A 26,678-nucleotide genomic window follows, 5' to 3' on the forward strand; every position below is an offset into this window, starting at 1 on the left:
TAATCTCATTTTACCTGGGGGGGGTGTCTGGGGGGGCTACTTGGTAAAGGGGACCCACCAGATTCCATTATGACCCCCAGCCTATCCTCACAGGCTTAGGGGTAGTTACCTCACCTCATCCTGGGCACCAGAGGTGGGATGAGCCCCATGTATAAACGCTTTGCTATTAACTGTGAAAGTTGGCACCTTTGACTTCAATGAAAAGAAGAAGAGCTTGGCATTCACTGTTGAAACACGAAATTCCAACAAAATTGGAACTGAGCTGATAATCCCTACTGGGAATTAAAAGAAATACAGTATCTACACAAAAATATATAACTTAAACTGTTTTTAAGGCATATTTTGTATATAGAAAGCTATCGTTAAACTTATTATATTAAAAGTCAGACTGTTACAAACAGCTTAATTACAAAGCATATCATCTTCAAATTGTGGCAACTCTTCTCCTCTTACACCAGCTGGGAATTGCTACAAATTTTAAATGAGCATCTTGAAGCAGCTGTATTTTATCTCGAGCTAGGATGTTGAGGTACGAATAAAACCCAGCGATTTGTAGGACCTACATAAGAATATACAGCTTTCTGGAAGTTTATTTTGAATACAAAACAATCCTTAGATGATTCAGTAAACAATGTGTTATAATTTCAAATACCTCATATTCTCCCCAACATTAATGAGCAAGATACATTGTCTTTAAAGTGTTTGAATAGTGAAATAACAAACACACTTTTCTGTATTTTACTAAAGGTACTATTGAAGAAGATAAAGGAGATGATCTTTTATTGGCATCAGTGGATGAGTTTTGGTGGTTTCCACATATGTGGAGTCATATGCAGCCTCATCTTTTTCATAATGAGACCTCTTTGATGGAACAAATGATTCTAAACAAAGAGTTTGCACAGGTACATTTTACATTGATTTTTCTTTCATTGTGTTATTATGTTCTTCCATTTAGCTTGCATATTGCCATGATATTTAATATATAGCTGCACTTTTGTAAGGGGGTAAAAACACTCCATGTCAGATTAGCTATACACACTATAGAAATTAAAACAAGCTTCAAAGCACTGTGGAAGATGTCAGCAGCAGGCTGGGGGGGGGGGGGGGGTAAATATCCAAAGGCTGGTGTCCAAGATCTATTATGAGTTGCCCTGAATGTGAAGTTGGCCAAACTATTTACCTGTTCCAGCTGCTCAATCTCCAGAGTCCGGAGACATCTTCAGTACCAGGCTTCTCCGCCTACTGTAGTGTCTGAGAATTAATAAGACACTAGAGCTTTCATACAATGGGGGAGAAGTGCCAGCTACAGATGATGTCTCTGGACTTGGAGGATGGAGCAAGCACATAGTTATAATTTCTGTGACTGTGCTACTCTAAGCTACAAAGGGGCCCAGGGGAAAAGGTAACCTGGAGCTGCTCTACTCTACTCCAACAGCAGCAAGGTCAGCCCTCAGAGTCAGAGCTGATCATTTCTATGGACAGGATACAATTAGCACTAGATTAAAGGGCCCATATGCAATTCCCTTTGCTCCTGACTTATCTACAAGGAGATAACGTTTCATTTTCTCTTTGAAATAACTTATTAGCACTTTGTAATTGAAAAAAATACCAAAGAGTAGGTAAAAAAGTACTTTCAACATTAGTATTTTTTTTTACTTTCTGGGGCTTAAGGGCCCATTCACACTTGAGCGTTTTGCCAGCGATTTCGGAAAAACGCTCAAATGCTAGCACTTTTGAAAGCACTAGTGCAATGAAACCCTATGGGCCCGTTCTTACTTGGACGATTTGCACTAATCGCCGCAAATCGGCCAAAAACACTAAACGCAAACGCGTAACCTGCACCATTTTCAGACGATTTCCCAGCGATCACTTTTCAGTGCTATAGAAGCGCGCTAAACACGATCGCAAAAAAATCGCCAAGTGTGAATGGTGATTTTTTTTTCTGTTAATCGCGCAAAATTGCCATAGCAAAACGCTAGCAAAAGCGTTTTAAAATGCCCATTCACACTTGCTGGTTGCAAAACGCTAGCGCTTTTGCTAGCGTTTTGCAACCAGCAAGTGTGAATGGGCATTTTATTGACACATTCTGAAAATATCACCTAGGAGAAAACTCAGGAGAAAAAGTGAATTGCATATGGCCGAATGTGTCATGTAAATTAAAAGTTAGTCTGAGTTTGCTGTTAAAGAGCATTTGAGGTTCAAGAGTTCTGCTGCAATTATTTCCTTTGCTATTCATAGCAAGAGATCCTTTTGTACTTTAATTTTTTTTTCAACCTCTTTGATCACTTTAAATTAAATATCCATTTTCGCACAGGCATTATTTTTCTATAATTACAGATGTCCACTGAAACAGCTATTTTCATAATGTTAAAACCATGTAAAATTCTAGCGCTTGCTGCTTTTCGCCTCTGATAAGAAAGGTGCCATCAATCTGAATACATGCCACCCATTGCTGCATTTATGTGCCCTCCTTTAATTTATGAATAGAATATGCCCTACATAAAATGCAAATTAGCTAAATTTATATCAATGTACATTCTGTATAATCCACGGAATCATTATATCTATTTAAAAGCGTACAATGGAATCCTATTGAGTATTTTGTGCATTCATTACCTTTTAAATAACCATGTTTGAAGTATTGGGCAGGGCTCAAAAGTAATTACAGTGCTTTGCAATTTAATATCTAAAGCTGATTAGAATCCAGAACAATCCCACTTGGTTGTTCTGCATTTCAAATATGTAGTCTAAATTTGAAGGTTATAAATCTTTGAAATTACATTATAAAGCACATTGCTTGAGCCAAGAGTGCTATAAAAATACCTAATCAATTAGGAATTAAATTGTATTCAGCTTTCAGGGAAAAAAAAAAACATTCGACCCAGGGAGTTCTAATTACTTTACAATGGCAGTGGTGTAATTCTGTTTTTATAAAGCCACAGTGATGCTCTACGTATGGAACCAACTCTTATACGCTGCCTTTTGATGTTATGTCCTTAATCAATTTAGCCAAGCTTGAGTTAAAATTAAAAATCATTATTAATGGAGCTTTTCTATGCCTGTCATGGTTTAAGAGATTTTGGTTTCAAAACATGACTTCACTTCTGTTAAAAAATACTGTGTATATATATATATATATATATATATTGTGAGGGATCAGCTGCAAATGGTGAGTACTCAGCGGGAGATAGCAGCACAGACAGGTGTATTTTCCAAAACAAACAATAGTTTATTGGACAGCAGGCTTCTTAGACAGCAGTCTTTTGGCAGTTTTTAAAGTACAGTTTAAATGAAAACAAAATGCCAGTCCAGGCCAGCAGCTTACATTCAGCTTTCCATATCAGGAACACACCAAACTCCATGTGCAGCCTGCACTTTCTCTCCAGAGCAAAACCAGCTTCCTGGAATCAAACGGGAAGTCTTTCTCAGCAGACTGTCAGACCTTGCTGGTCACCCCCTCTCTCTCTCCTCCTACTCCAGCCTTTCAAAGCTGCTCTGTTAACCCTGTGTGACCTGACTCCAGCAGAAGCCCACATACACAGAGCAAACGATCCACCCAGGATCTGGCGACCAGATGCGCCCGCCCACTCTGCATCTGGTCAGCTCCGGACCCAAGTAAGGTTTTTAACCTCTGTCCATGTGACAGACAGCCAAAACCTTTTTATTCCGGAGCTGCTACTGGATGTAGCGTCTGATCCCAGGTGGAATGTACCTCCCATCCAACACAACCTGGGACAAATCGATTACCTCCTGGGTATCGACTTTGTCACATACTCCCCCCCTCTGTTCGATCCCGTGGGATCGGACACAGTCTGCGGCAAGACAGAATGCCCTTGATAGAGCATCTGCATTGCCATGCATTCTTCCAGCTCTGTGCTCCACAGAAAAATTAAAGGGCTGTAATGCCAGAAACCAGCGCGTTACCCTTGCATTTTTCTCTTTGTTTTGAGACATCCATGTGAGAGGAGCATGGTCGGTAATGAGGCGAAAGCGACGGCCCAAGAGATAGTACCGTAGAGCCTCGAGTGCCCACTTGATGGCCAGACACTCCCGCTCCACGATACTATATCTTTCTTCGGCTGCGGTCAGCCTTCGACTCAGATACACAACTGGGTGCTCCTCTCCATTGACGATTTGGGATAGGACTGCTCCTAACCCCACAGCTGAAGCATCTGTCTGTACCAGAAACTCTTTTTTAAAATCAGGCGTGACCAAGACTGGACCCCTGCACAATGCCTCCTTAAGACCTTGAAAGGCTTCTTCAGCCTCCTGTCCCCATGGACCCATGGAGGAACTTTTCCCTTTTGTGAGGTTTGTAATGGGAGTGGCCAAAGTGGCAAAATTTGGAATGAACCTCCTATAATAGCCCACCAAACCTAAGAAGGTCCTGACCTGCTTTTTCGTGGTAGGCCTAGGCCAGCCCCTTATGGCCTCCACTTTCTGCACTTGGGGCTTAATCAGACCCCTCCCAATTGTGTACCCCAGGTAACGAGCTTCCTCCAACCCTACTGCACATTTCTTGGGGTTCGCTGTCAGCCCCGCCTTTCTAATGGCATCCAGGACCGCCTGGACTTTCGGAAGGTGGCTTTCCCAATCTGTACTGAAGACGACCACGTCGTCCAAATAAGCCGCAGCATACCGCTGATGCGGCCTGAGGATCTTGTCCATCATCCTTTGAAAGGTGGCTGGGGCCCCTTGCAACCCAAACGGCATCCTGACATACTGAAACAGCCCTTGGGGAGTCGAGAAGGCTGTCTTCTCCTTGGCTGATTCAGTTAAGGGCACCTGCCAATATCCCCGGGTCAGATCTAAGGTGGTGACATATCTTGCGGGGCCCAGCCTTTCGACTAACTCATCTAACAACACAGATCCTGAGTTAAACAACTACTAACAAAATAGTTCCCTACCGGGGGAATAAAACTTAACATTTAATAGTCCAGTTAAAAATCGAGTAGGACTGTCATACTATTAGCTACAATCAAAGTTGATGCAGTAGGTAAGTAATATTTGGAGAAAACTCTCCCCCTACTTCAACTAGGAGTACTTGGTTACAAATTACAAAGACCCCCCACCATATAAAAAACCCGACATGTTTCACTTCCTGATGGAAGCTTTCTCAAGGGACAAAGTGCAGTGCATTAGTGCATATAGTGAAAAGATAGATTACAGAGTAATTAAAACATTGTAGATAGTAGCAAAGCGTATAGGCCTATGACAGCAGCCTAGCCAACATGGCGAGAGAGCCCTCCTTTTATACTGTTCCAAGGTCACATGAGGTGGGTGTGGAGTAGGCGTCCATCCACTCCCCTTCATTCCCATTCCCTCATAGGTGCAGACACCTGTCAATCACAGCATTGTCCAATCAAGGGTGGGCTCTATACATCCCCATGGACCCCGAAAACAGCCCTTATAGAGAGATTTGGGCTCCTACGAAGATAGGGCGCACAGCACATTAGCTTACCTATCTGATATTTACTTGTGGTAACTTATATTTCCTTAGAAAGACGTGAAAACTTAAAAACTCTTCCAAGCCGCAAAAGCAGCGTGCCAATTGGTCCGCCTGAGTCACGTGGGCTGCTCCGAGGTCGGCCAATGGGCGCACAGCGTAGTGGTATCATCACCAGGCAGGCGGCGTGATTGGCCTCCGCACACGCGACCAATCAGCAGCATACTAGCGCGGACGTCCCTCCGCGTGCGTACCTGCCATTGGGCAGCGGCAGTGCGTGGAGACAGGGGGCGGGCCTCGTAACATAAACAATAGCAGCCTGTATACCATATCACATTGGACTACTCAGGTGACGCCCACCTCGCTGCCATTGGTGGATACGTGCGAAGGGAGGTGAGGTGGCAGTGTAAACACATCACGCCCACGACTCCACCGCATAAGCTAATATCACTGTATCACTTTGTTACCCCATAAAATCCAGGGCTATATGCATGCAGAGAAGGTTATTTCCTCCCATGAACTAAGGGAGACGGACATAGACATATATAAATATAATACACCTTACCAACCCATCAAATTTACCATTCCAATGGCCAGAGACACAGAATATTAATAGAGAGTGACCTTTTATCCTCGGGGACTCATTTAGCAGCAGATCTAAAATTCCGCAACTCCGCACACAGGTAAGTATATACAGGGCATGGCCAAAGTGCACATGAAGCCTTTACAGAGACGGCGATAGAGTAAACTCAAGGGCACTGATAAATATGAAGCCATACAACTATAGAACGCACTACTAAGAGTGAATATTTCTACAGAAATGGTGTGTAGGTAAATCCTTCATTCAGACCTCCCGGAGACAGCGTGCCCATCCTATAAATCCATTGGGCCTCGATTTGCCTTAATTTCTGATCCAGATTTCCACCTCTTGGGCCCATTCTCCACTGTTGAACCACCCAATATCTTAACCCCTCAGGGTCGCCCCCATGATGTTCCAGGAAATGTCGTGCAACAGGTGTATTGCGTTTGTGTTTAATGTCTCCAATGTGCTCCAGGATACGTGTTTTAACTGCTCTAGTTGTTTCTCCAATGTATATATATGAACAGGGGCACTTCAGTGCGTAAACAACCCCCTCAGTATTGCAGTTGTAAAAATCCCAAATGTCAAACACCCTTCCATTTCTTGGTGCCCTAAATTGTTTGCACTTTTCTACATAATCGCAGGCCTTACATTTTCCACACCTGTGCATACCATTCATATCTGTGCTTAGCCATGTTTTCTTTTTCCCTCTTATGGTCTTCTGGGCCTGTGGTAAATAGGAGTGTGTCAATGAGTCCCCCAAGTTTCTACCCCTCCTATAGGTAAATTGTGGGAAATTTGGTAAGATCTCTTTTAGCTGTGAGTCCAGAAGTAACAAGGACCAGTGTCTCTCCATGATTTTTTTCACATTCTGGGATTGATTGGTAAAGGTGCTAATAATTCTCGTCTTACCCTTATCTGTCTTATCTCTAGTTCTTGGGACAAGGAGTTCACGCCTCTCTGTCTCTCTTGCTTTCTCCTCTGCTCTCAGCAAAACATTTTCTGGATACCCCCTTGCTTTAAACCTTCTCTTCAGGTTACAGCATTCATTTTTGAAATCTTCCTGCCTTGAACAATTTCTCTTGGCCCGTAGGAACTGTCCCTTTGGGATCCCCCTTTTCAACGGTACAGGGTGATAGCTCTCCCACGCTAACAGAGAGTTTGTGGATGTTGCCTTTCGGAATATTTTAGTATCCAGACCACCATCCTGGTTTTTCCATATTTGTACATCCAGGAAGTTTATTGTACTTTGGTCTATTTCATAGGTAAAAAACATTCCGATCTGGTTGTTGTTGAGCAGAGATACAAATTCAACAAACATGTCTCTGGGGCCGTCCCACAAGATGAAGACATCATCTATGAAACGGCCCCAGAAGACTATGTGGGAGGCATAAATTGCCAGGTCTTCCCCAAACACACAGGTATCCTCCCACCACCCAAGAAATAAATTTGCATAGGATGGGGCACAAGCTGTGCCCATGGCACAACCCCTCTCTTGTAAATAGAACTGGCCCTGGAACAGGAAATAATTATGTGTCAAAATGAATTGTAATAACTGCATAAGAAAGATGGAGTGTTCCCTCATGTGTATACTTCTAGTTTTAAGATAATAGTCGACCGCCTGTATGCCCAAATTATGCCCGATGTTGTTGTAGAGGGCTTCTACATCTAGGCTTGCCAGCCACGTATTCTTGGTGATCTTGATGTCACTGAGTTTATTAAGCAAGTCCATTGTGTCCCTCAGATACGATGGCAGGGCCTCCACGAACGGACGCAAGAAGTAATCGACATACCTACTCGCATTTTCTGTCAGACTCCCATTCCCCGAAACTATTGGACGTCCCGGGGGTGATGTAATATTTTTATGCACTTTAGGGAGGGCGTAAAATGTAGGTATGGTAGGGAATTTAATAAGAATCTTGTCAAAATCTGTACAGTCGAGAATGCCTTTGGTTTTTGCCAATTTAAGGAAATCCTCCATTTCTTTATGGAAGATCTCAGTGGGGTTATTATCGAGTTTTTTATATTGCTTACAGTCCTTTAATAATTTTTGACACATTTGTACATAATTGTCACGGGTCATAATCACAATATTACCCCCCTTGTCTGATTTTTTAATTACAATTTGGTCATTCTTCATCAGTCTTTCTAGGGCATCTTCCTCCTCTTTATTCAAATTTGACATCTTTCTACAGGATTGTGTTATAGAACTCCTAGCCAGGTCCTCCAGATCTTTGGTTACCACATCTAAAAAGCATTGAATTGAGGGATAATTGTTGATACTTGGGCAAAATTTACTCTTGGCAGGTAGATTACTCACGGGAGTCCCCATCTGCACCACTCCGGTGCTGTTTTCATCAAGCAGAGAATTTAAAACATCAAGAGCCAATTCATCTCTCTCATAGGCTCTCCTATTAGTCATGGTTGGTGTATTCATAAACTTATGTATTGCTAATTTACGGGCAAAGAGGTTAACATCTTTCACTGTCTCGAAAAGGTCAAAATTGGGGGTGGGGACAAAAGATAGTCCTTTCGTTAAAACTGAAATCTCAGCCTCATCTAGTGTCTGCTCGGTAAGATTGATGACTAACATTTTATCTTCATATACATTTTTGTCTACCATTCCTCCTCTCTTTCCCTCCTCGGGTTGGGCTTGTATCACCATCTGTTCCTGCTCCTTAGAGTTCTGGGGGTATAGCCAGGGGGTAAATCTTGTCCCCTCGGTTTGCCCCTCCCCTTCGGTTTTTTGGGTTTTGCGACCGGCTCCCCTGATTCTGACCCTGTACTCTGTTCACCTTCCGACTCAGTACCTGTTTCTGTACCTGAGTTATTGGGATCATGTGGAGGATTTTTAGGTGGGTTTGGGATGCGTTTCCAATTGTAAACCTTCCCATATTTAAAATCATTTGTGTCACGTACATATTTCTTATGTTTTTTTGTTTTAATCATCTCTTTATGCGAGTGGACTTTATTTTGTAATTTTTGTTCAAGTTCATTGAACACAGGGTTGGTTTTGAAACTCATGATTTTTTTGTGTTCTTCTGCCAGATTTTTATTAATAGTTTCCAGGTATTTTATTTCAAAATCCCTGAGGTATGTCATGAGTTCCAACGTCTGTTTGGTTTTTAATTTGTTCCACCCCTTCATAAAGTCCTCATTCCCTGCATGTTTATGTGGTATTACAAGGTTGCGCAGGCCCCGTACCGTGATATTTTCCTTAAGGTACGTATTAAAACTAGAAATTTCCCACCAACTGCGATTATGGTCCTTATATATATTAAAGATCTTTTTGAAGGCTTCATTTATTTCAGGGTTAGGTGTTATAGTCGTGTCTGGGACCGGATCGCTTACTTCATTGTGATTCGAAAAAACCTCTTTTGCCTCTGCAATAAGTTTATTAATATCAGATATAGAGTCCAAAAAACCCGCCATGTTGCTAAAACAGTAAATATTCCCCTACAGAGGTAAATGGTGTCAGGCCACCTAGCTAAATCGATATAACAACACAGATCCTGAGTTAAACAACTACTAACAAAATAGTTCTTCGTAGGAGCCCAAATCTCTCTATAAGGGCTGTTTTCGGGGTCCATGGGGATGTATAGAGCCCACCCTTGATTGGACAATGCTGTGATTGACAGGTGTCTGCACCTATGAGGGAATGGGAATGAAGGGGAGTGGATGGACGCCTACTCCACACCCACCTCATGTGACCTTGGAACAGTATAAAAGGAGGGCTCTCTCGCCATGTTGGCTAGGCTGCTGTCATAGGCCTATACGCTTTGCTACTATCTACAATGTTTTAATTACTCTGTAATCTATCTTTTCACTATATGCACTAATGCACTGCACTTTGTCCCTTGAGAAAGCTTCCATCAGGAAGTGAAACATGTCGGGTTTTTTATATGGTGGGGGGTCTTTGTAATTTGTAACCAAGTACTCCTAGTTGAAGTAGGGGGAGAGTTTTCTCCAAATATTGCTTACCTACTGCATCAACTTTGATTGTAGCTAATAGTATGACAGTCCTACTCGATTTTTAACTGGACTATTAAATGTTAAGTTTTATTCCCCCGGTAGGGAACTATTTTGTTAGTAGTTGTTTAACTCAGGATCTGTGTTGTTATATCGATTTAGCTAGGTGGCCTGGAACCATTTACCTCTGTAGGGGAATATTTACTGTTTTAGCAACATGGCGGGTTTTTTGGACTCTATACCTGATATTAATAAACTTATTGCAGAGGCAAAAGAGGTTTTTTCGAATCACAATGAAGTAAGCGATCCGGTCCTAGACACGACTATAACACCTAACCCTGAAATAAATGAAGCCTTCAAAAAGATCTTTAATATATATAAGGACCATAATCGCAGTTGGTGAGAAATTTCTAGTTTTAATACGTACCTTAAGGAAAATATCATGGTACGGGGCCTGCGCAACCTTGTAATACCACATAAACATGCAGGGAATGAGGACTTTATGAAGGGGTGGAACAAATTAAAAACCAAACAGACGTTGGAACTCATGACATACCTCAGGGATTTTGAAATAAAATACCTGGAAACTATTAATAAAAATCTGGCAGAAGAACACAAAAAAATCATGAGTTTCAAAACCAACCCTGTGTTCAATGAACTTGAACAAAAATTACAAAATAAAGTCCACTCGCATAAAGAGATGATTAAAACAAAAAAAACATAAGAAATATGTACGTGACACAAATGATTTTAAATATGGGAAGGTTTACAATTGGAAACGCATCCCAAACCCACCTAAAAATCCTCCACATGATCCCAATAACTCAGGTACAGAAACAGGTACTGAGTCGGAAGGTGAACAGAGTACAGGGTCAGAATCAGGGGAGCCGGTCGCAAAACCCAAAAAACCGAAGGGGAGGGGCAAACCGAGGGGACAAGATTTACCCCCTGGCTATACCCCCAGAACTCTAAGGAGCAGGAACAGATGGGGATACAAGCCCAACCCGAGGAGGGAAAGAGAGGAGGAATGGTAGACAAAAATGTATATGAAGATAAAATGTTAGTCATCAATCTTACCGAGCAGACACTAGATGAGGCTGAGATTTCAGTTTTAACGAAAGGACTATCTTTTGTCCCCACCCCCAATTTTGACCTTTTCGAGACAGTGAAAGATGTTAACCTCTTTGCCCGTAAATTAGCAATACATAAGTTTATGAATACACCAACCATGACTAATAGGAGAGCCTATGAGAGAGATGAATTGGCTCTTGATGTTTTAAATTCTCTGCTTGATGAAAACAGCACCGGAGTGGTGCAGATGGGGACTCCCGTGAGTAATCTACCTGCCAAGAGTAAATTTTGCCCAAGTATCAACAATTATCCCTCAATTCAATGCTTTTTAGATGTGGTAACCAAAGATCTGGAGGACCTGGCTAGGAGTTCTATAACACAATCCTGTAGAAAGATGTCAAATTTGAATAAAGAGGAGGAAGATGCCCTAGAAAGACTGATGAAGAATGACCAAATTGTAATTAAAAAATCAGACAAGGGGGGTAATATTGTGATTATGACCCGTGACAATTATGTACAAATGTGTCAAAAATTATTAAAGGACTGTAAGCAATATAAAAAACTCGATAATAACCCCACTGAGATCTTCCATAAAGAAATGGAGGATTTCCTTAAATTGGCAAAAACCAAAGGCATTCTCGACTGTACAGATTTTGACAAGATTCTTATTAAATTCCCTACCATACCTACATTTTACGCCCTCCCTAAAGTGCATAAAAATATTACATCACCCCCGGGACGTCCAATAGTTTCGGGGAATGGGAGTCTGACAGAAAATGCGAGTAGGTATGTCGATTACTTCTTGCGTCCGTTCGTGGAGGCCCTGCCATCGTATCTGAGGGACACAATGGACTTCCTTAATAAACTCAGTGACATCAAGATCACCAAGAATACGTGGCTGGCAAGCCTAGATGTAGAAGCCCTCTACAACAACATCGGGCATAATTTGGGCATACAGGCGGTCGACTATTATCTTAAAACTAGAAGTATACACATGAGGGAACACTCCATCTTTCTTATGCAGTTATTACAATTCATTTTGACACATAATTATTTCCTGTTCCAGGGCCAGTTCTATTTACAAGAGAGGGGTTGTGCCATGGGCACAGCTTGTGCCCCATCCTATGCAAATTTATTTCTTGGGTGGTGGGAGGATACCTGTGTGTTTGGGGAAGACCTGGCAATTTATGCCTCCCACATAGTCTTCTGGGGCCGTTTCATAGATGATGTCTTCATCTTGTGGGACGGCCCCAGAGACATGTTTGTTGAATTTGTATCTCTGCTCAACAACAACCAGATCGGAATGTTTTTTACCTATGAAATAGACCAAAGTACAATAAACTTCCTGGATGTACAAATATGGAAAAACCAGGATGGTGGTCTGGATACTAAAATATTCCGAAAGGCAACATCCACAAACTCTCTGTTAGCGTGGGAGAGCTATCACCCTGTACCGTTGAAAAGGGGGATCCCAAAGGGACAGTTCCTACGGGCCAAGAGAAATTGTTCAAGGCAGGAAGATTTCAAAAATGAATGCTGTAACCTGAAGAGAAGGTTTAAAGCAAGGGGGTATCCAGAAAATGTTTTGCTGAGAGCAGAGGAGAAAGCAAGAGAGACAGAGAGGCGTGAACTCCTTGTCCCAAGAACTAGAGATAAGACAGATAAGGGTAAGACGAGAATTATTAGCACCTTTACCAATCAATCCCAGAATGTGAAAAAAATCATGGAGAGACACTGGTCCTTGTTACTTCTGGACTCACAGCTAAAAGAGATCTTACCAAATTTCCCACAATTTACCTATAGGAGGGGTAGAAACTTGGGGGACTCATTGACACACTCCTATTTACCACAGGCCCAGAAGACCATAAGAGGGAAAAAGAAAACATGGCTAAGCACAGATATGAATGGTATGCACAGGTGTGGAAAATGTAAGGCCTGCGATTATGTAGAAAAGTGCAAACAATTTAGGGCACCAAGAAATGGAAGGGTGTTTGACATTTGGGATTTTTACAACTGCAATACTGAGGGGGTTGTTTACGCACTGAAGTGCCCCTGTTCATATATATACATTGGAGAAACAACTAGAGCAGTTAAAACACGTATCCTGGAGCACATTGGAGACATTAAACATAAACGCAATACACCTGTTGCACGACATTTCCTGGAACATCATGGGGGCGACCCTGAGGGGTTAAGATATTGGGTGGTTCAACAGTGGAGAATGGGCCCAAGAGGTGGAAATCTGGATCAGAAATTAAGGCAAATCGAGGCCCAATGGATTTATAGGATGGGCACGCTGTCTCCGGGAGGTCTGAATGAAGGATTTACCTACACACCATTTCTGTAGAAATATTCACTCTTAGTAGTGCGTTCTATAGTTGTATGGCTTCATATTTATCAGTGCCCTTGAGTTTACTCCATCGCCGTCTCTGTAAAGGCTTCATGTGCACTTTGGCCATGCCCTGTATATACTTACCTGTGTGCGGAGTTGCGGAATTTTAGATCTGCTGCTAAATGAGTCCCCGAGGATAAAAGGTCACTCTCTATTAATATTCTGTGTCTCTGGCCATTGGAATGGTAAATTTGATGGGTTGGTAAGGTGTATTATATTTATATATGTCTATGTCCGTCTCCCTTAGTTCATGGGAGGAAATAACCTTCTCTGCATGCATATAGCCCTGGATTTTATGGGGTAACAAAGTGATACAGTGATATTAGCTTATGCGGTGGAGTCGTGGGCGTGATGTGTTTACACTGCCACCTCACCTCCCTTCGCACGTATCCACCAATGGCAGCGAGGTGGGCGTCACCTGAGTAGTCCAATGTGATATGGTATACAGGCTGCTATTGTTTATGTTACGAGGCCCGCCCCCTGTCCCCACGCACTGCCGCTGCCCAATGGCAGGTACGCACGCGGAGGGACGTCCGCGCTAGTATGCTGCTGATTGGTTGCGTGTGCGGAGGCCAATCACGCCGCCTGCCTGGTGATGATACCACTACGCTGTGCGCCCATTGGCCGACCTCGGAGCAGCCCACGTGACTCAGGCGGACCAATTGGCACGCTGCTTTTGCGGCTTGGAAGAGTTTTTAAGTTTTCACGTCTTTCTAAGGAAATATAAGTTACCACAAGTAAATATCAGATAGGTAAGCTAATGTGCTGTGCGCCCTATCTTCGTAGGAGCCCAAATCTCTCTATAAGGGCTGTTTTCGGGGTCCATGGGGATGTATAGAGCCCACCCTTGATTGGACAATGCTGTGATTGACAGGTGTCTGCACCTATGAGGGAATGGGAATGAAGGGGAGTGGATGGACGCCTACTCCACACCCACCTCATGTGACCTTGGAACAGTATAAAAGGAGGGCTCTCTCGCCATGTTGGCTAGGCTGCTGTCATAGGCCTATACGCTTTGCTACTATCTACAATGTTTTAATTACTCTGTAATCTATCTTTTCACTATATGCACTAATGCACTGCACTTTGTCCCTTGAGAAAGCTTCCATCAGGAAGTGAAACATGTCGGGTTTTTTATATGGTGGGGGGTCTTTGTAATTTGTAACCAAGTACTCCTAGTTGAAGTAGGGGGAGAGTTTTCTCCAAATATTACTTACCTACTGCATCAACTTTGATTGTAGCTAATAGTATGACAGTCCTACTCGATTTTTAACTGGACTATTAAATGTTAAGTTTTATTCCCCCGGTAGGGAACTATTTTGTTAGTAGTTGTTTAACTCAGGATCTGTGTTGTTATATCGATTTAGCTAGGTGGCCTGACACCATTTACCTCTGTAGGGGAATATTTACTGTTTTAGCAACATGGCGGGTTTTTTGGACTCTATACCTGATATTAATAAACTTATTGCAGAGGCAAAAGAGGTTTTTTCGAATCACAATGAAGTAAGCGATCCGGTCCCAGACACGACTATAACACCTAACCCTGAAATAAATGAAGCCTTCAAAAAGATCTTTAATATATATAAGGACCATAATCGCAGTTGGTGGGAAATTTCTAGTTTTAATACGTACCTTAAGGAAAATATCACGGTACGGGGCCTGCGCAACCTTGTAATACCACATAAACATGCAGGGAATGAGGACTTTATGAAGGGGTGGAACAAATTAAAAACCAAACAGACGTTGGAACTCATGACATACCTCAGGGATTTTGAAATAAAATACCTGGAAACTATTAATAAAAATCTGGCAGAAGAACACAAAAAAATCATGAGTTTCAAAACCAACCCTGTGTTCAATGAACTTGAACAAAAATTACAAAATAAAGTCCACTCGCATAAAGAGATGATTAAAACAAAAAAACATAAGAAATATGTATGTGACACAAATGATTTTAAATATGGGAAGGTTTACAATTGGAAACGCATCCCAAACCCACCTAAAAATCCTCCACATGATCCCAATAACTCAGGTACAGAAACAGGTACTGAGTCGGAAGGTGAACAGAGTACAGGGTCAGAATCAGGGGAGCCGGTCGCAAAACCCAAAAAACCGAAGGGGAGGGGCAAACCGAGGGGACAAGATTTACCCCCTGGCTATACCCCCAGAACTCTAAGGAGCAGGAACAGATGGGGATACAAGCCCAACCCGAGGAGGGAAAGAGAGGAGGAATGGTAGACAAAAATGTATATGAAGATAAAATGTTAGTCATCAATCTTACCGAGCAGACACTAGATGAGGCTGAGATTTCAGTTTTAACGAAAGGACTATCTTTTGTCCCCACCCCCAATTTTGACCTTTTCGAGACAGTGAAAGATGTTAACCTCTTTGCCCGTAAATTAGCAATACATAAGTTTATGAATACACCAACCATGACTAATAGGAGAGCCTATGAGAGAGATGAATTGGCTCTTGATGTTTTAAATTCTCTGCTTGATGAAAACAGCACCGGAGTGGTGCAGATGGGGACTCCCGTGAGTAATCTACCTGCCAAGAGTAAATTTTGCCCAAGTATCAACAATTATCCCTCAATTCAATGCTTTTTAGATGTGGTAACCAAAGATCTGGAGGACCTGGCTAGGAGTTCTATAACACAATCCTGTAGAAAGATGTCAAATTTGAATAAAGAGGAGGAAGATGCCCTAGAAAGACTGATGAAGAATGACCAAATTGTAATTAAAAAATCAGACAAGGGGGGTAATATTGTGATTATGACCCGTGACAATTATGTACAAATGTGTCAAAAATTATTAAAGGACTGTAAGCAATATAAAAAACTCGATAATAACCCCACTGAGATCTTCCATAAAGAAATGGAGGATTTCCTTAAATTGGCAAAAACCAAAGGCATTCTCGACTGTACAGATTTTGACAAGATTCTTATTAAATTCCCTACCATACCTACATTTTACGCCCTCCCTAAAGTGCATAAAAATATTACATCACCCCCGGGACGTCCAATAGTTTCGGGGAATGGGAGTCTGACAGAAAATGCGAGTAGGTATGTCGATTACTTCTTGCGTCCGTTCGTGGAGGCCCTGCCATCGTATCTGAGGGACACAATGGACTTGCTTAATAAACTCAGTGACATCAAGATCACCAAGAATACGTGGCTGGCAAGCCTAGATGTAGAAGCCCTCTACAACAACATCGGGCATAATTTGGGCATACAGGCGGTCGACTATTATCTTAAAACTAGAAGTATACACATGAGGGAACACTCCATCTTTCTTATGCAGTTATTACAATTCATTTTGACACATAATTATTTCCTGTTCCAGGGCCAGTTCTATTTATAAGAGAGGGGTTGTGCCATGGGCACAGCTTGTGCCCCATCCTATGCAAATTTATTTCTTGGGTGGTGGGAGGATACCTGTGTGTTTGGGGAAGACCTGGCAATTTATGCCTCCCACATAGTCTTCTGGGGCCGTTTCATAGATGATGTCTTCATCTTGTGGGACGGCCCCAGAGACATGTTTGTTGAATTTGTATCTCTGCTCAACAACAACCAGATCGGAATGTTTTTTACCTATGAAATAGACCAAAGTACAATAAACTTCCTGGATGTACAAATATGGAAAAACCAGGATGGTGGTCTGGATACTAAAATATTCCGAAAGGCAACATCCACAAACTCTCTGTTAGCGTGGGAGAGCTATCACCCTGTACCGTTGAAAAGGGGGATCCCAAAGGGACAGTTCCTACGGGCCAAGAGAAATTGTTCAAGGCAGGAAGATTTCAAAAATGAATGCTGTAACCTGAAGAGAAGGTTTAAAGCAAGGGGGTATCCAGAAAATGTTTTGCTGAGAGCAGAGGAGAAAGCAAGAGAGACAGAGAGGCGTGAACTCCTTGTCCCAAGAACTAGAGATAAGACAGATAAGGGTAAGACGAGAATTATTAGCACCTTTACCAATCAATCCCAGAATGTGAAAAAAATCATGGAGAGACACTGGTCCTTGTTACTTCTGGACTCACAGCTAAAAGAGATCTTACCAAATTTCCCACAATTTACCTATAGGAGGGGTAGAAACTTGGGGGACTCATTGACACACTCCTATTTACCACAGGCCCAGAAGACCATAAGAGGGAAAAAGAAAACATGGCTAAGCACAGATATGAATGGTATGCACAGGTGTGGAAAATGTAAGGCCTGCGATTATGTAGAAAAGTGCAAACAATTTAGGGCACCAAGAAATGGAAGGGTGTTTGACATTTGGGATTTTTACAACTGCAATACTGAGGGGGTTGTTTACGCACTGAAGTGCCCCTGTTCATATATATACATTGGAGAAACAACTAGAGCAGTTAAAACACGTATCCTGGAGCACATTGGAGACATTAAACATAAACGCAATACACCTGTTGCACGACATTTCCTGGAACATCATGGGGGCGACCCTGAGGGGTTAAGATATTGGGTGGTTCAACAGTGGAGAATGGGCCCAAGAGGTGGAAATCTGGATCAGAAATTAAGGCAAATCGAGGCCCAATGGATTTATAGGATGGGCACGCTGTCTCCGGGAGGTCTGAATGAAGGATTTACCTACACACCATTTCTGTAGAAATATTCACTCTTAGTAGTGCGTTCTATAGTTGTATGGCTTCATATTTATCAGTGCCCTTGAGTTTACTCCATCGCCGTCTCTGTAAAGGCTTCATGTGCACTTTGGCCATGCCCTGTATATACTTACCTGTGTGCGGAGTTGCGGAATTTTAGATCTGCTGCTAAATGAGTCCCCGAGGATAAAAGGTCACTCTCTATTAATATTCTGTGTCTCTGGCCATTGGAATGGTAAATTTGATGGGTTGGTAAGGTGTATTATATTTATATATGTCTATGTCCGTCTCCCTTAGTTCATGGGAGGAAATAACCTTCTCTGCATGCATATAGCCCTGGATTTTATGGGGTAACAAAGTGATACAGTGATATTAGCTTATGCGGTGGAGTCGTGGGCGTGATGTGTTTACACTGCCACCTCACCTCCCTTCGCACGTATCCACCAATGGCAGCGAGGTGGGCGTCACCTGAGTAGTCCAATGTGATATGGTATACAGGCTGCTATTGTTTATGTTACGAGGCCCGCCCCCTGTCTCCACGCACTGCCGCTGCCCAATGGCAGGTACGCACGCGGAGGGACGTCCGCGCTAGTATGCTGCTGATTGGTCGCGTGTGCGGAGGCCAATCACGCCGCCTGCCTGGTGATGATACCACTACGCTGTGCGCCCATTGGCCGACCTCGGAGCAGCCCACGTGACTCAGGCGGACCAATTGGCACGCTGCTTTTGCGGCTTGGAAGAGTTTTTAAGTTTTCATGTCTTTCTAAGGAAATATAAGTTACCACAAGTAAATATCAGATAGGTAAGCTAATGTGCTGTGCGCCCTATCTTCGTAGGAGCCCAAATCTCTCTATAAGGGCTGTTTTCGGGGTCCATGGGGATGTATAGAGCCCACCCTTGATTGGACAATGCTGTGATTGACAGGTGTCTGCACCTATGAGGGAATGGGAATGAAGGGGAGTGGATGGACGCCTACTCCACACCCACCTCATGTGACCTTGGAACAGTATAAAAGGAGGGCTCTCTCGCCATGTTGGCTAGGCTGCTGTCATAGGCCTATACGCTTTGCTACTATCTACAATGTTTTAATTACTCTGTAATCTATCTTTTCACTATATGCACTAATGCACTGCACTTTGTCCCTTGAGAAAGCTTCCATCAGGAAGTGAAACATGTCGGGTTTTTTATATGGTGGGGGGTCTTTGTAATTTGTAACCAAGTACTCCTAGTTGAAGTAGGGGGAGAGTTTTCTCCAAATATTACTTACCTACTGCATCAACTTTGATTGTAGCTAATAGTATGACAGTCCTACTCGATTTTTAACTGGACTATTAAATGTTAAGTTTTATTCCCCCGGTAGGGAACTATTTTGTTAGTAGTTGACTAACTCATCTACCCTTGGCATAGGGTAGGCATCAAATTTTGACACCTCATTCAATTTTCTGAAGTCATTACAGAAACGAATGGATCCGTCAGGCTTCGGAACTAGCACTATGGGGCTATTCCATTCGCTGTTGGACTCCTCAATAACCCCCAGTTCCAGCATTCTTTCTACTTCCCCTGCTATGGCCTGTCTGCGAGCTTCAGGTATTCTATAAGGTTTAAGGCGGACCTGTACATGGGGCTCAGTCACAACATCATGCCTGATGACTTGGGTACAACCTGGAAGTTCCGAGAACACCTCTCGATTCCGTAAGAGGAACTCTCGGACCTCCCGTTTCTGTGAAACAGACAGCATCTCAGCCACCTGTACCAGCTCTATTCCACCCTTGGTGGATTCTTGAGTAACCTGGGAAGCTGCAAGGGCCACCCTCTCTTTCCAGGGTTTCAGTAAATTCACATGGTATATCTGTTCTGGCTTCCTTCGGCCAGGCTGGTAAACCCGGTAATTCACCTCCCCGACCTTTTCAATAATCTCATATGGTCCTTGCCACTTAGCCAAAAACTTGCTTTCAACCGTGGGAACCAACACCAGGACCCGGTCCCCAGGACTGAAAGCTCGCACCTTTGCTGACTTATTATAAACACGAGACTGGGCATGTTGCAAATGCTCTCTGACTAAAGGCATCACTGCTGCAATCCTATCTTGCATACCAGATACATGTTCAACAATACTTCTGTAGGGGGTGGCCTCTTGCTCCCAGGTTTCTTTGGCTATATCCAGGATTCCCCGTGGGCACCGCCCATACAACAACTCAAACGGCGAAAAACCTGTGGAAGACTGAGGGACCTCCCGAATTGCAAACATTAAGTAGGGCAAAAGGCAATCCCAATCTTTGCCGTCCTTGTCCACTACTTTCTTTAACATATTTTTTAAGGTTTTGTTGAATCTTTCCACAAGACCGTCTGTTTGAGGGTGGTACACTGAAGTACGAATCTGATCGATCTTCATCAGTTTACACACTTCTTTCATCAATTTAGACATAAATGGGGTACCCTGGTCTGTCAAAATTTCCTTTGGCAAACCTACTCTGGTGAACATGTGGAACAACTCACGTGCAATCACTTTAGACGACGTATTTCTCAGGGGAACCGCTTCTGGGTAGCGAGTGGCATAGTCCACTACCACCAGAATGTATTGGTGACCGCGCGCTGATCGAACCAATGGCCCCACTAGGTCCATGGCTATCCTTTCGAAGGGCACTTCGATAATGGGCAAGGGGACGAGCGGACTTCGAAAATGGGGAGCAGGAGCACATCTTTGGCATTCAGGACAGGATTCAGAGTAAGCTTTTACATCTCCATGTACCCCAGGCCAAAAGAATCGCTGTAGGACTCGGTCCCTAGTCTTTTCGGTACCCAAATGTCCCCCCAGGGCATGTTTGTGCGCTAGGTCTAGGACCATTGTGCGATACGACTTCGGCACTACGAGTTGTTCCACAACCTCACCCTGAATTTTACAAACCTGGTACAGCAAGTCTGATTGTACCGCCAAATGAGGAAATGCTTTTTCAGCCCCGACCACTTGGGGTTCACCGTTCAACACCTTAACATTTTCCCACGCTTTTGCCAGCGTAGGATCCCTTAGCTGGGCCGTCCCAAAGTTATCCCGAGAAACCTCCAGCTCTGGTAGGACCGAGCCCTCAGAGGTCTCCGGGGATAACTCAGAGTCCCCAGCAAACACCTCCAAGGGAGAAAACATTTCATTACCATCAATGTCTGTATTATTTTTAGATTCCAGCTCTCTTGAGCCTCCACAGTTATCCCCTTCCCACAAGTTCCAGAACAGTGGAAAGTCCCTCCCCAGAATGACACTATGTGCCAAGTTCGGGCTCACCACTATTTCCTGAGTGGCAGGTCCACAGTTTGTTTCAATGGTGAGAAGGGCGGTGGGGTATTGTTTAGAGTCCCCATGAACACATTGTACTGTGACCCGACGATTCCCCAGCCAGGCCGGGTCCACTAAACTGGAATGCACCAGGGTCACCAAGCTACCAGAGTCTAAGAGAGCCAAGACAGTTTTTCCAGCAATTTTTACCACCGCCAAATGAGAGTCACAGCTTGCGATATACACAGGTCGCGCAAACAAGGACCTGCGCCGAGTGTAATCGCACTCCATGGGTTCAACTGCCTGAGGACAGTTAGCAGCAATATGTCCCCACTCTTTACATTGCCAACATTGTACCGGGGATCGACTTCTTACCATTGTGCCTGGTCGACCTCGGCCTGCAGAGCTTGGCTCACTGACCACACCCCCCACAAAGTCAGCTTTTGTCTTACCAGTTCCCTGGGGTGCTGCCAGTCTCCGGGTAGCTGAGCGCTGTCCTGTGGCCCAAGCCAAAGAGTCCTCTGCAGCCAGATAACGTTCCAGCAGCGCAATGAGTTCATCAGCTGACTGTGGATCTGCATGACTCACCCACCTTCGCAAAGCCGGCGGTAGGGAGCGCAAGAAACGGTCAATGGTAACTCTTTCGACGACCTCCGGAGCTGTTAACTTCTCAGGTTCCAACCACTTCTTTACCAAGTGGATTAGATCGTGCATCTGGGACCTTGGAGAGCATCCGGCTGAATAGGACCACTGGTGAACTCGCTGGGCTCGCACAGCCGGGGTGACACCAAGTCTACGCAGGATCTCCTCCTTCAGCTTGTCGTAGTCTTTAGCATCCTCTAGGGCAAGGTCGAAGTAGGCCTTTTGAGCATCCCCAGTCAGGAATGGCGCTACCAATCCTGCCCATTGCGTTTTAGGCCAGGCTTCCCTCTCCGCTGTCCTCTCAAAGGTATGGAGGAACGCCTCAACGTCATCATGAGGAGTCAGCTTCTGCAAGAAGTGGCTTGCGCGGATGGTGCCTCCACTGCCAGGTACCAGCAGCTGTCCCTCTTGGTTCCGAGCCACAAGTTGTTGCACCAACTCACTCACTGCTTTCCTGTCAGCCTCAGCAGTCTGACGATCGGCCTCCGCAGCTGCAGCCAGACTCTCACACAGGGCAACCGCTTGCTGTTGTACTGCCTCTGTATGTTGTTGTAGGGCTGTGTTCGTTTTCCGCTGCTCAGCATTAGCCTGTTGCAAGGCCGCATTCGCCAACACCAGCTGCTTCACCATTTCATCCATGCTGCTGTTCAAAATTTTAAATCTTGCGCCAAACACACTGTCGCTGTAGGCATGCTAAGTTGCCCGCATCCGAGCACCAATTGTGAGGGATCAGCTGCAAATGGTGAGTACTCAGCGGGAGATAGCAGCACAGACAGGTGTATTTTCCAAAACAAACAATAGTTTATTGGACAGCAGGCTTCTTAGACAGCAGTCTTTTGGCAGTTTTTAAAGTACAGTTTAAATGAAAACAAAATGCCAGTCCAGGCCAGCAGCTTACATTCAGCTTTCCATATCAGGAACACACCAAACTCCATGTGCAGCCTGCACTTTCTCTCCAGAGCAAAACCAGCTTCCTGGAATCAAACGGGAAGTCTTTCTCAGCAGACTGTCAGACCTTGCTGGTCACCCCCTCTCTCTCTCCTCCTACTCCAGCCTTTCAAAGCTGCTCTGTTAACCCTGTGTGACCTGACTCCAGCAGAAGCCCACATACACAGAGCAAACGATCCACCCAGGATCTGGCGACCAGATGCGCCCGCCCACTCTGCATCTGGTCAGCTCCGGACCCAAGTAAGGTTTTTAACCTCTGTCCATGTGACAGACAGCCAAAACCTTTTTATTCCGGAGCTGCTACTGGATGTAGCGTCTGATCCCAGGTGGAATGTACCTCCCATCCAACACAACCTGGGACAAATCGATTACCTCCTGGGTATCGACTTTGTCACAATATATATATATATATATATATATATATATACACACAGTGGCTTGCAAAAGTTTTCGACCCCCTTGAAGTTTTCCACATTTTGTCATATCACTGCCACAAACATGAACCAATTTTATTGGAATTCCGCATGAAAGACCAATACAAAGTGGTGTACACGTGAGAAGTGGAACGAACATCATACATGATTACAAACATTTTTTTTTACAAATAAATAACTGCAAAGTGGGGTGTGCATAATTATTCAGCCCCTTTGGGCTGAGTGCAGTCAGTTGCCCATAGAAATTGCCTGATGAGTGCTAATGACTAAATAGAGTGCACCTGTGTGTTTTGTCAGTACAAATACAGCTGCTCTGTGAAGGCCTCAGAGGTTGTCTAAGAGAATCTTGGGAGCAACAACACCATAAGGTCCAAAGAAGACACCAGACAGGTCAGGGATAAAGTTATTGAGAAATTTAAAGCAGGCTCAGGCTACAAAAAGATTTCCAAAGCCTTGAACATCCCACGGAGCACTGTTCAAGCGATCATTCAGAAATGGAAGGCGTATGGCACAACTGTAAACCTACCAAGACAAGGCCGTCCACCTAAACTCACAGGCCAAACAAGGAGAGCGCTGATCAGAAATTCAGCCAAGAGGCCCATGGTGACTCTGGATGAGCTGCAGAGATCTACAGCTCAGGTGGGGGAATCTGTCCATAGGACAACTATTAGTCGTGCAATGCACAAAGTTGTCCTTTATGGAAGAGTGGCAAGAAGAAAGCCATTGTTAACAGAAAAGAATAAGAAGTCCCATTTGCAGTTTGCCACAAGCCATGTGGGAGACACAGTAAACATGTGGAAGAAGGTGCTCTGGTCAGATGAGACCAAAATGGAACTTTTTGGCCAAAATGCAAAACGCTATGTGTGGCGGAAAACTAACACTGCACATCACTCTGAACACACCATCCCCACTGTCAAATATGGTGGTGGCAGCATCATGCTCTGGGGGTGCTTCTCTTCAGTGGGGACAGGGAAGCTGGTCAGAGTTGATGGGAAGATGGATGGAGCCAAATACAGGGCAATCTTGGAAGAAAAACTCTTGGAGTCTGCAAAAGATTTGAGACTCGGGTGGAGGTTTGCCTACCAGCAGGACAACGACCCTAAAAATGAAGCCAGGGCAACAATGGAATGGTTTACAACAAAAGCTCTAATACCTGGAGGCACACCTGATTGAGTGAAATACACATCACTGCTGGAGGACCCTCCCTCCCTCCCTCCCTCCTCCAAGCAAGGTCCTTATACCATTTGACTCAGTTGTCTGCCTACACTAATTAGTTATGGGACAGCTGCTACACACTCTGCTAGGGAGATTTTAATTAGCCTCTTGTGGGTCCCCTCCTCCTCCTCCCTCCTACCGGAGGGAGGAGGTTCTCATCTGCCAGGGAATTATACTATTTCAAAAACCAGTTTACATCATACCATGGCTGGGAATCGAACCCAGATCTCACTGTGTGGTGGGCAAGTCACCCTAACCACTGTACCACTACAGTAGTAACTGAAGCTGGCCTAAAATTTACCATTTATGCTCAATGCAATAGAAACATTAGGTTGCTTAAAGGGAACCTTAACTGAGAGTGATATGGATGTTTCCTGTAAACAATACCAGTTGCCTGGCAGTCCAGCTGATCTTTGTGACTGCAATAGTGGCTGAATCACACCCTGAAACAAGCATGCAGCTAATCCAGTCTGACTTCAGTCAGAGCACCTGATCTACATGCTTGTTCAGGGGCTGTGGCTAAACGTATTAGAGACACAGGATCAGCAGGCGATTCAGGCAACTGGTAATATTTTAAAAGGAAAAATCCATATCCTTCTCTGTTTAGGTTCCCTTTAAGGATTTGTAGCATAAAAGCCAACTCACATTGGCTGGGATTTGAACCTGAGTCTCACTGTGTGGTGGGCAAGCACCCTTACCACTGTACCACAACAGTAGTAACTGAAGCTGGCCTAAAATTTACCATGTATGCTCAATACAAGAGAAAAAGTAGACAAGACAAATAACATTTATATCACACTTTTCTCCTGGCGGACTCAAAGCACCAGAGCTGCAGCCACTTGGGCATGCTCTATAGGCAGTAGCAGTGTTAGGAAGACTTGCCTAAGGTCTCCTTATGTATGTGCTGGCTTACTGAACAGACAGAGCTGAGATTTGAACTCTGGTCTCCTGTGTCAGAGGCAGAGCCCTTAACCATTACACCTTGCATCCACTGCTTACGGATATGTAGCCAGACATGGCCTTGTCTTTTGTGTTCAACAGTTGTCAAGAGAAAAATTAGACAAGATAGCAGTGTTAGGAAGACCTGCCTAAGGTCTCCTACTGAATAGGTGCTGGCTTACTGAACAGACTGAGAGCTGAGATTTGAACTCCGGTCTCTATTTGCAGGCAAACCGTTCGCGACATCTCCATCTACAAAGTATTGACTCAGGGGGCTGAATAATTACGCACACCCCACTTTGCAGTTTTTTATTTGTAAAAAAATGTTTGAACTCATGTATGATTTTCGTTCCACTTCTCACGTGTACACCACTTTGTGTTGGTCTTTCATGTGGAATTCCAATACAATTTGTGTTTGTGGCACTAATGTGACAAAATGTGGAAAACTTCAAGGGGGCCGAATACTTTTGCAAGCCTCTGTATATATATATATATATATATATATATATATATATATATATATATATATATATATATATATATATATATTTGCACCATTACTTTTGTAACAGAATATAATTAACTATAGCCTTTTAAAAGAAATATCTCCTAACTTTTTTGTGAATTTTCAAAATGTAAAACATTTGTTTCTTGCAGTCATGTTAATAGTTTTATGTTTGATGGACAGGACTTAACAGAATTCTAAACTTCCTATTTACTGTATGTAATTGCTTAAAAAGTAGCTCCATTTTAGTGAAATCTATGTAGCTTATCACTGCATAAGCCATTTTGTAACTGAATGCCATATTAACTCTCAACTCCAATCTCCAGCTGCTATATATTTCTGGTATGCTTGCTGGAAACCATGGCAATAATGCAAGGCAGGCAGCAATAATAAAGGACGGCCCAGATTTTTCAGTTCTCTGTCTGAGTCATGGTTCAGAGGTCTGCAGGAAGCAGGGAGTGAAATGTTGTGTATTTTTTTTACACTCTTTATTCTCTAGTTTTAAAGCAATGACAAACCCATTACACAGGGAGGAGCAATCATGCTCATATATGGGTATTTAGAAGATGTGTAATTAGGGATGAGCACACCAATTTCACACAATTTGGAAATCAGAAATTTTCATTGCTATTTTAAGATGAAAGTCAGAATT

General features: G+C 43.6%; 1 protein-coding gene across 2 annotated transcripts in view; it reads left to right on the plus strand.

The window, feature by feature from the left end:
- LOC137571512 (bifunctional heparan sulfate N-deacetylase/N-sulfotransferase 4) overlaps positions 1-26,678 on the plus strand; it is a 472,192-nt gene that overhangs the window by 216,835 nt on the left and 228,679 nt on the right. The window contains exon 4 of one of the 2 annotated variants that reach the window (XM_068280740.1): positions 748-902. The exons of the other annotated variant lie outside the window; for it this stretch is intronic. Coding sequence (XP_068136841.1) covers positions 748-902 — 155 coding nt within the window. The remainder of the gene's footprint in view (positions 1-747; positions 903-26,678) is intronic. 2 annotated transcript variants of the gene reach the window in all.

The sequence above is a fragment of the Hyperolius riggenbachi genome, chromosome 1 (genome assembly GCF_040937935.1).
Source record: "Hyperolius riggenbachi isolate aHypRig1 chromosome 1, aHypRig1.pri, whole genome shotgun sequence".
In the NCBI taxonomy this organism is placed as follows: Eukaryota; Metazoa; Chordata; class Amphibia; order Anura; family Hyperoliidae; genus Hyperolius; species Hyperolius riggenbachi.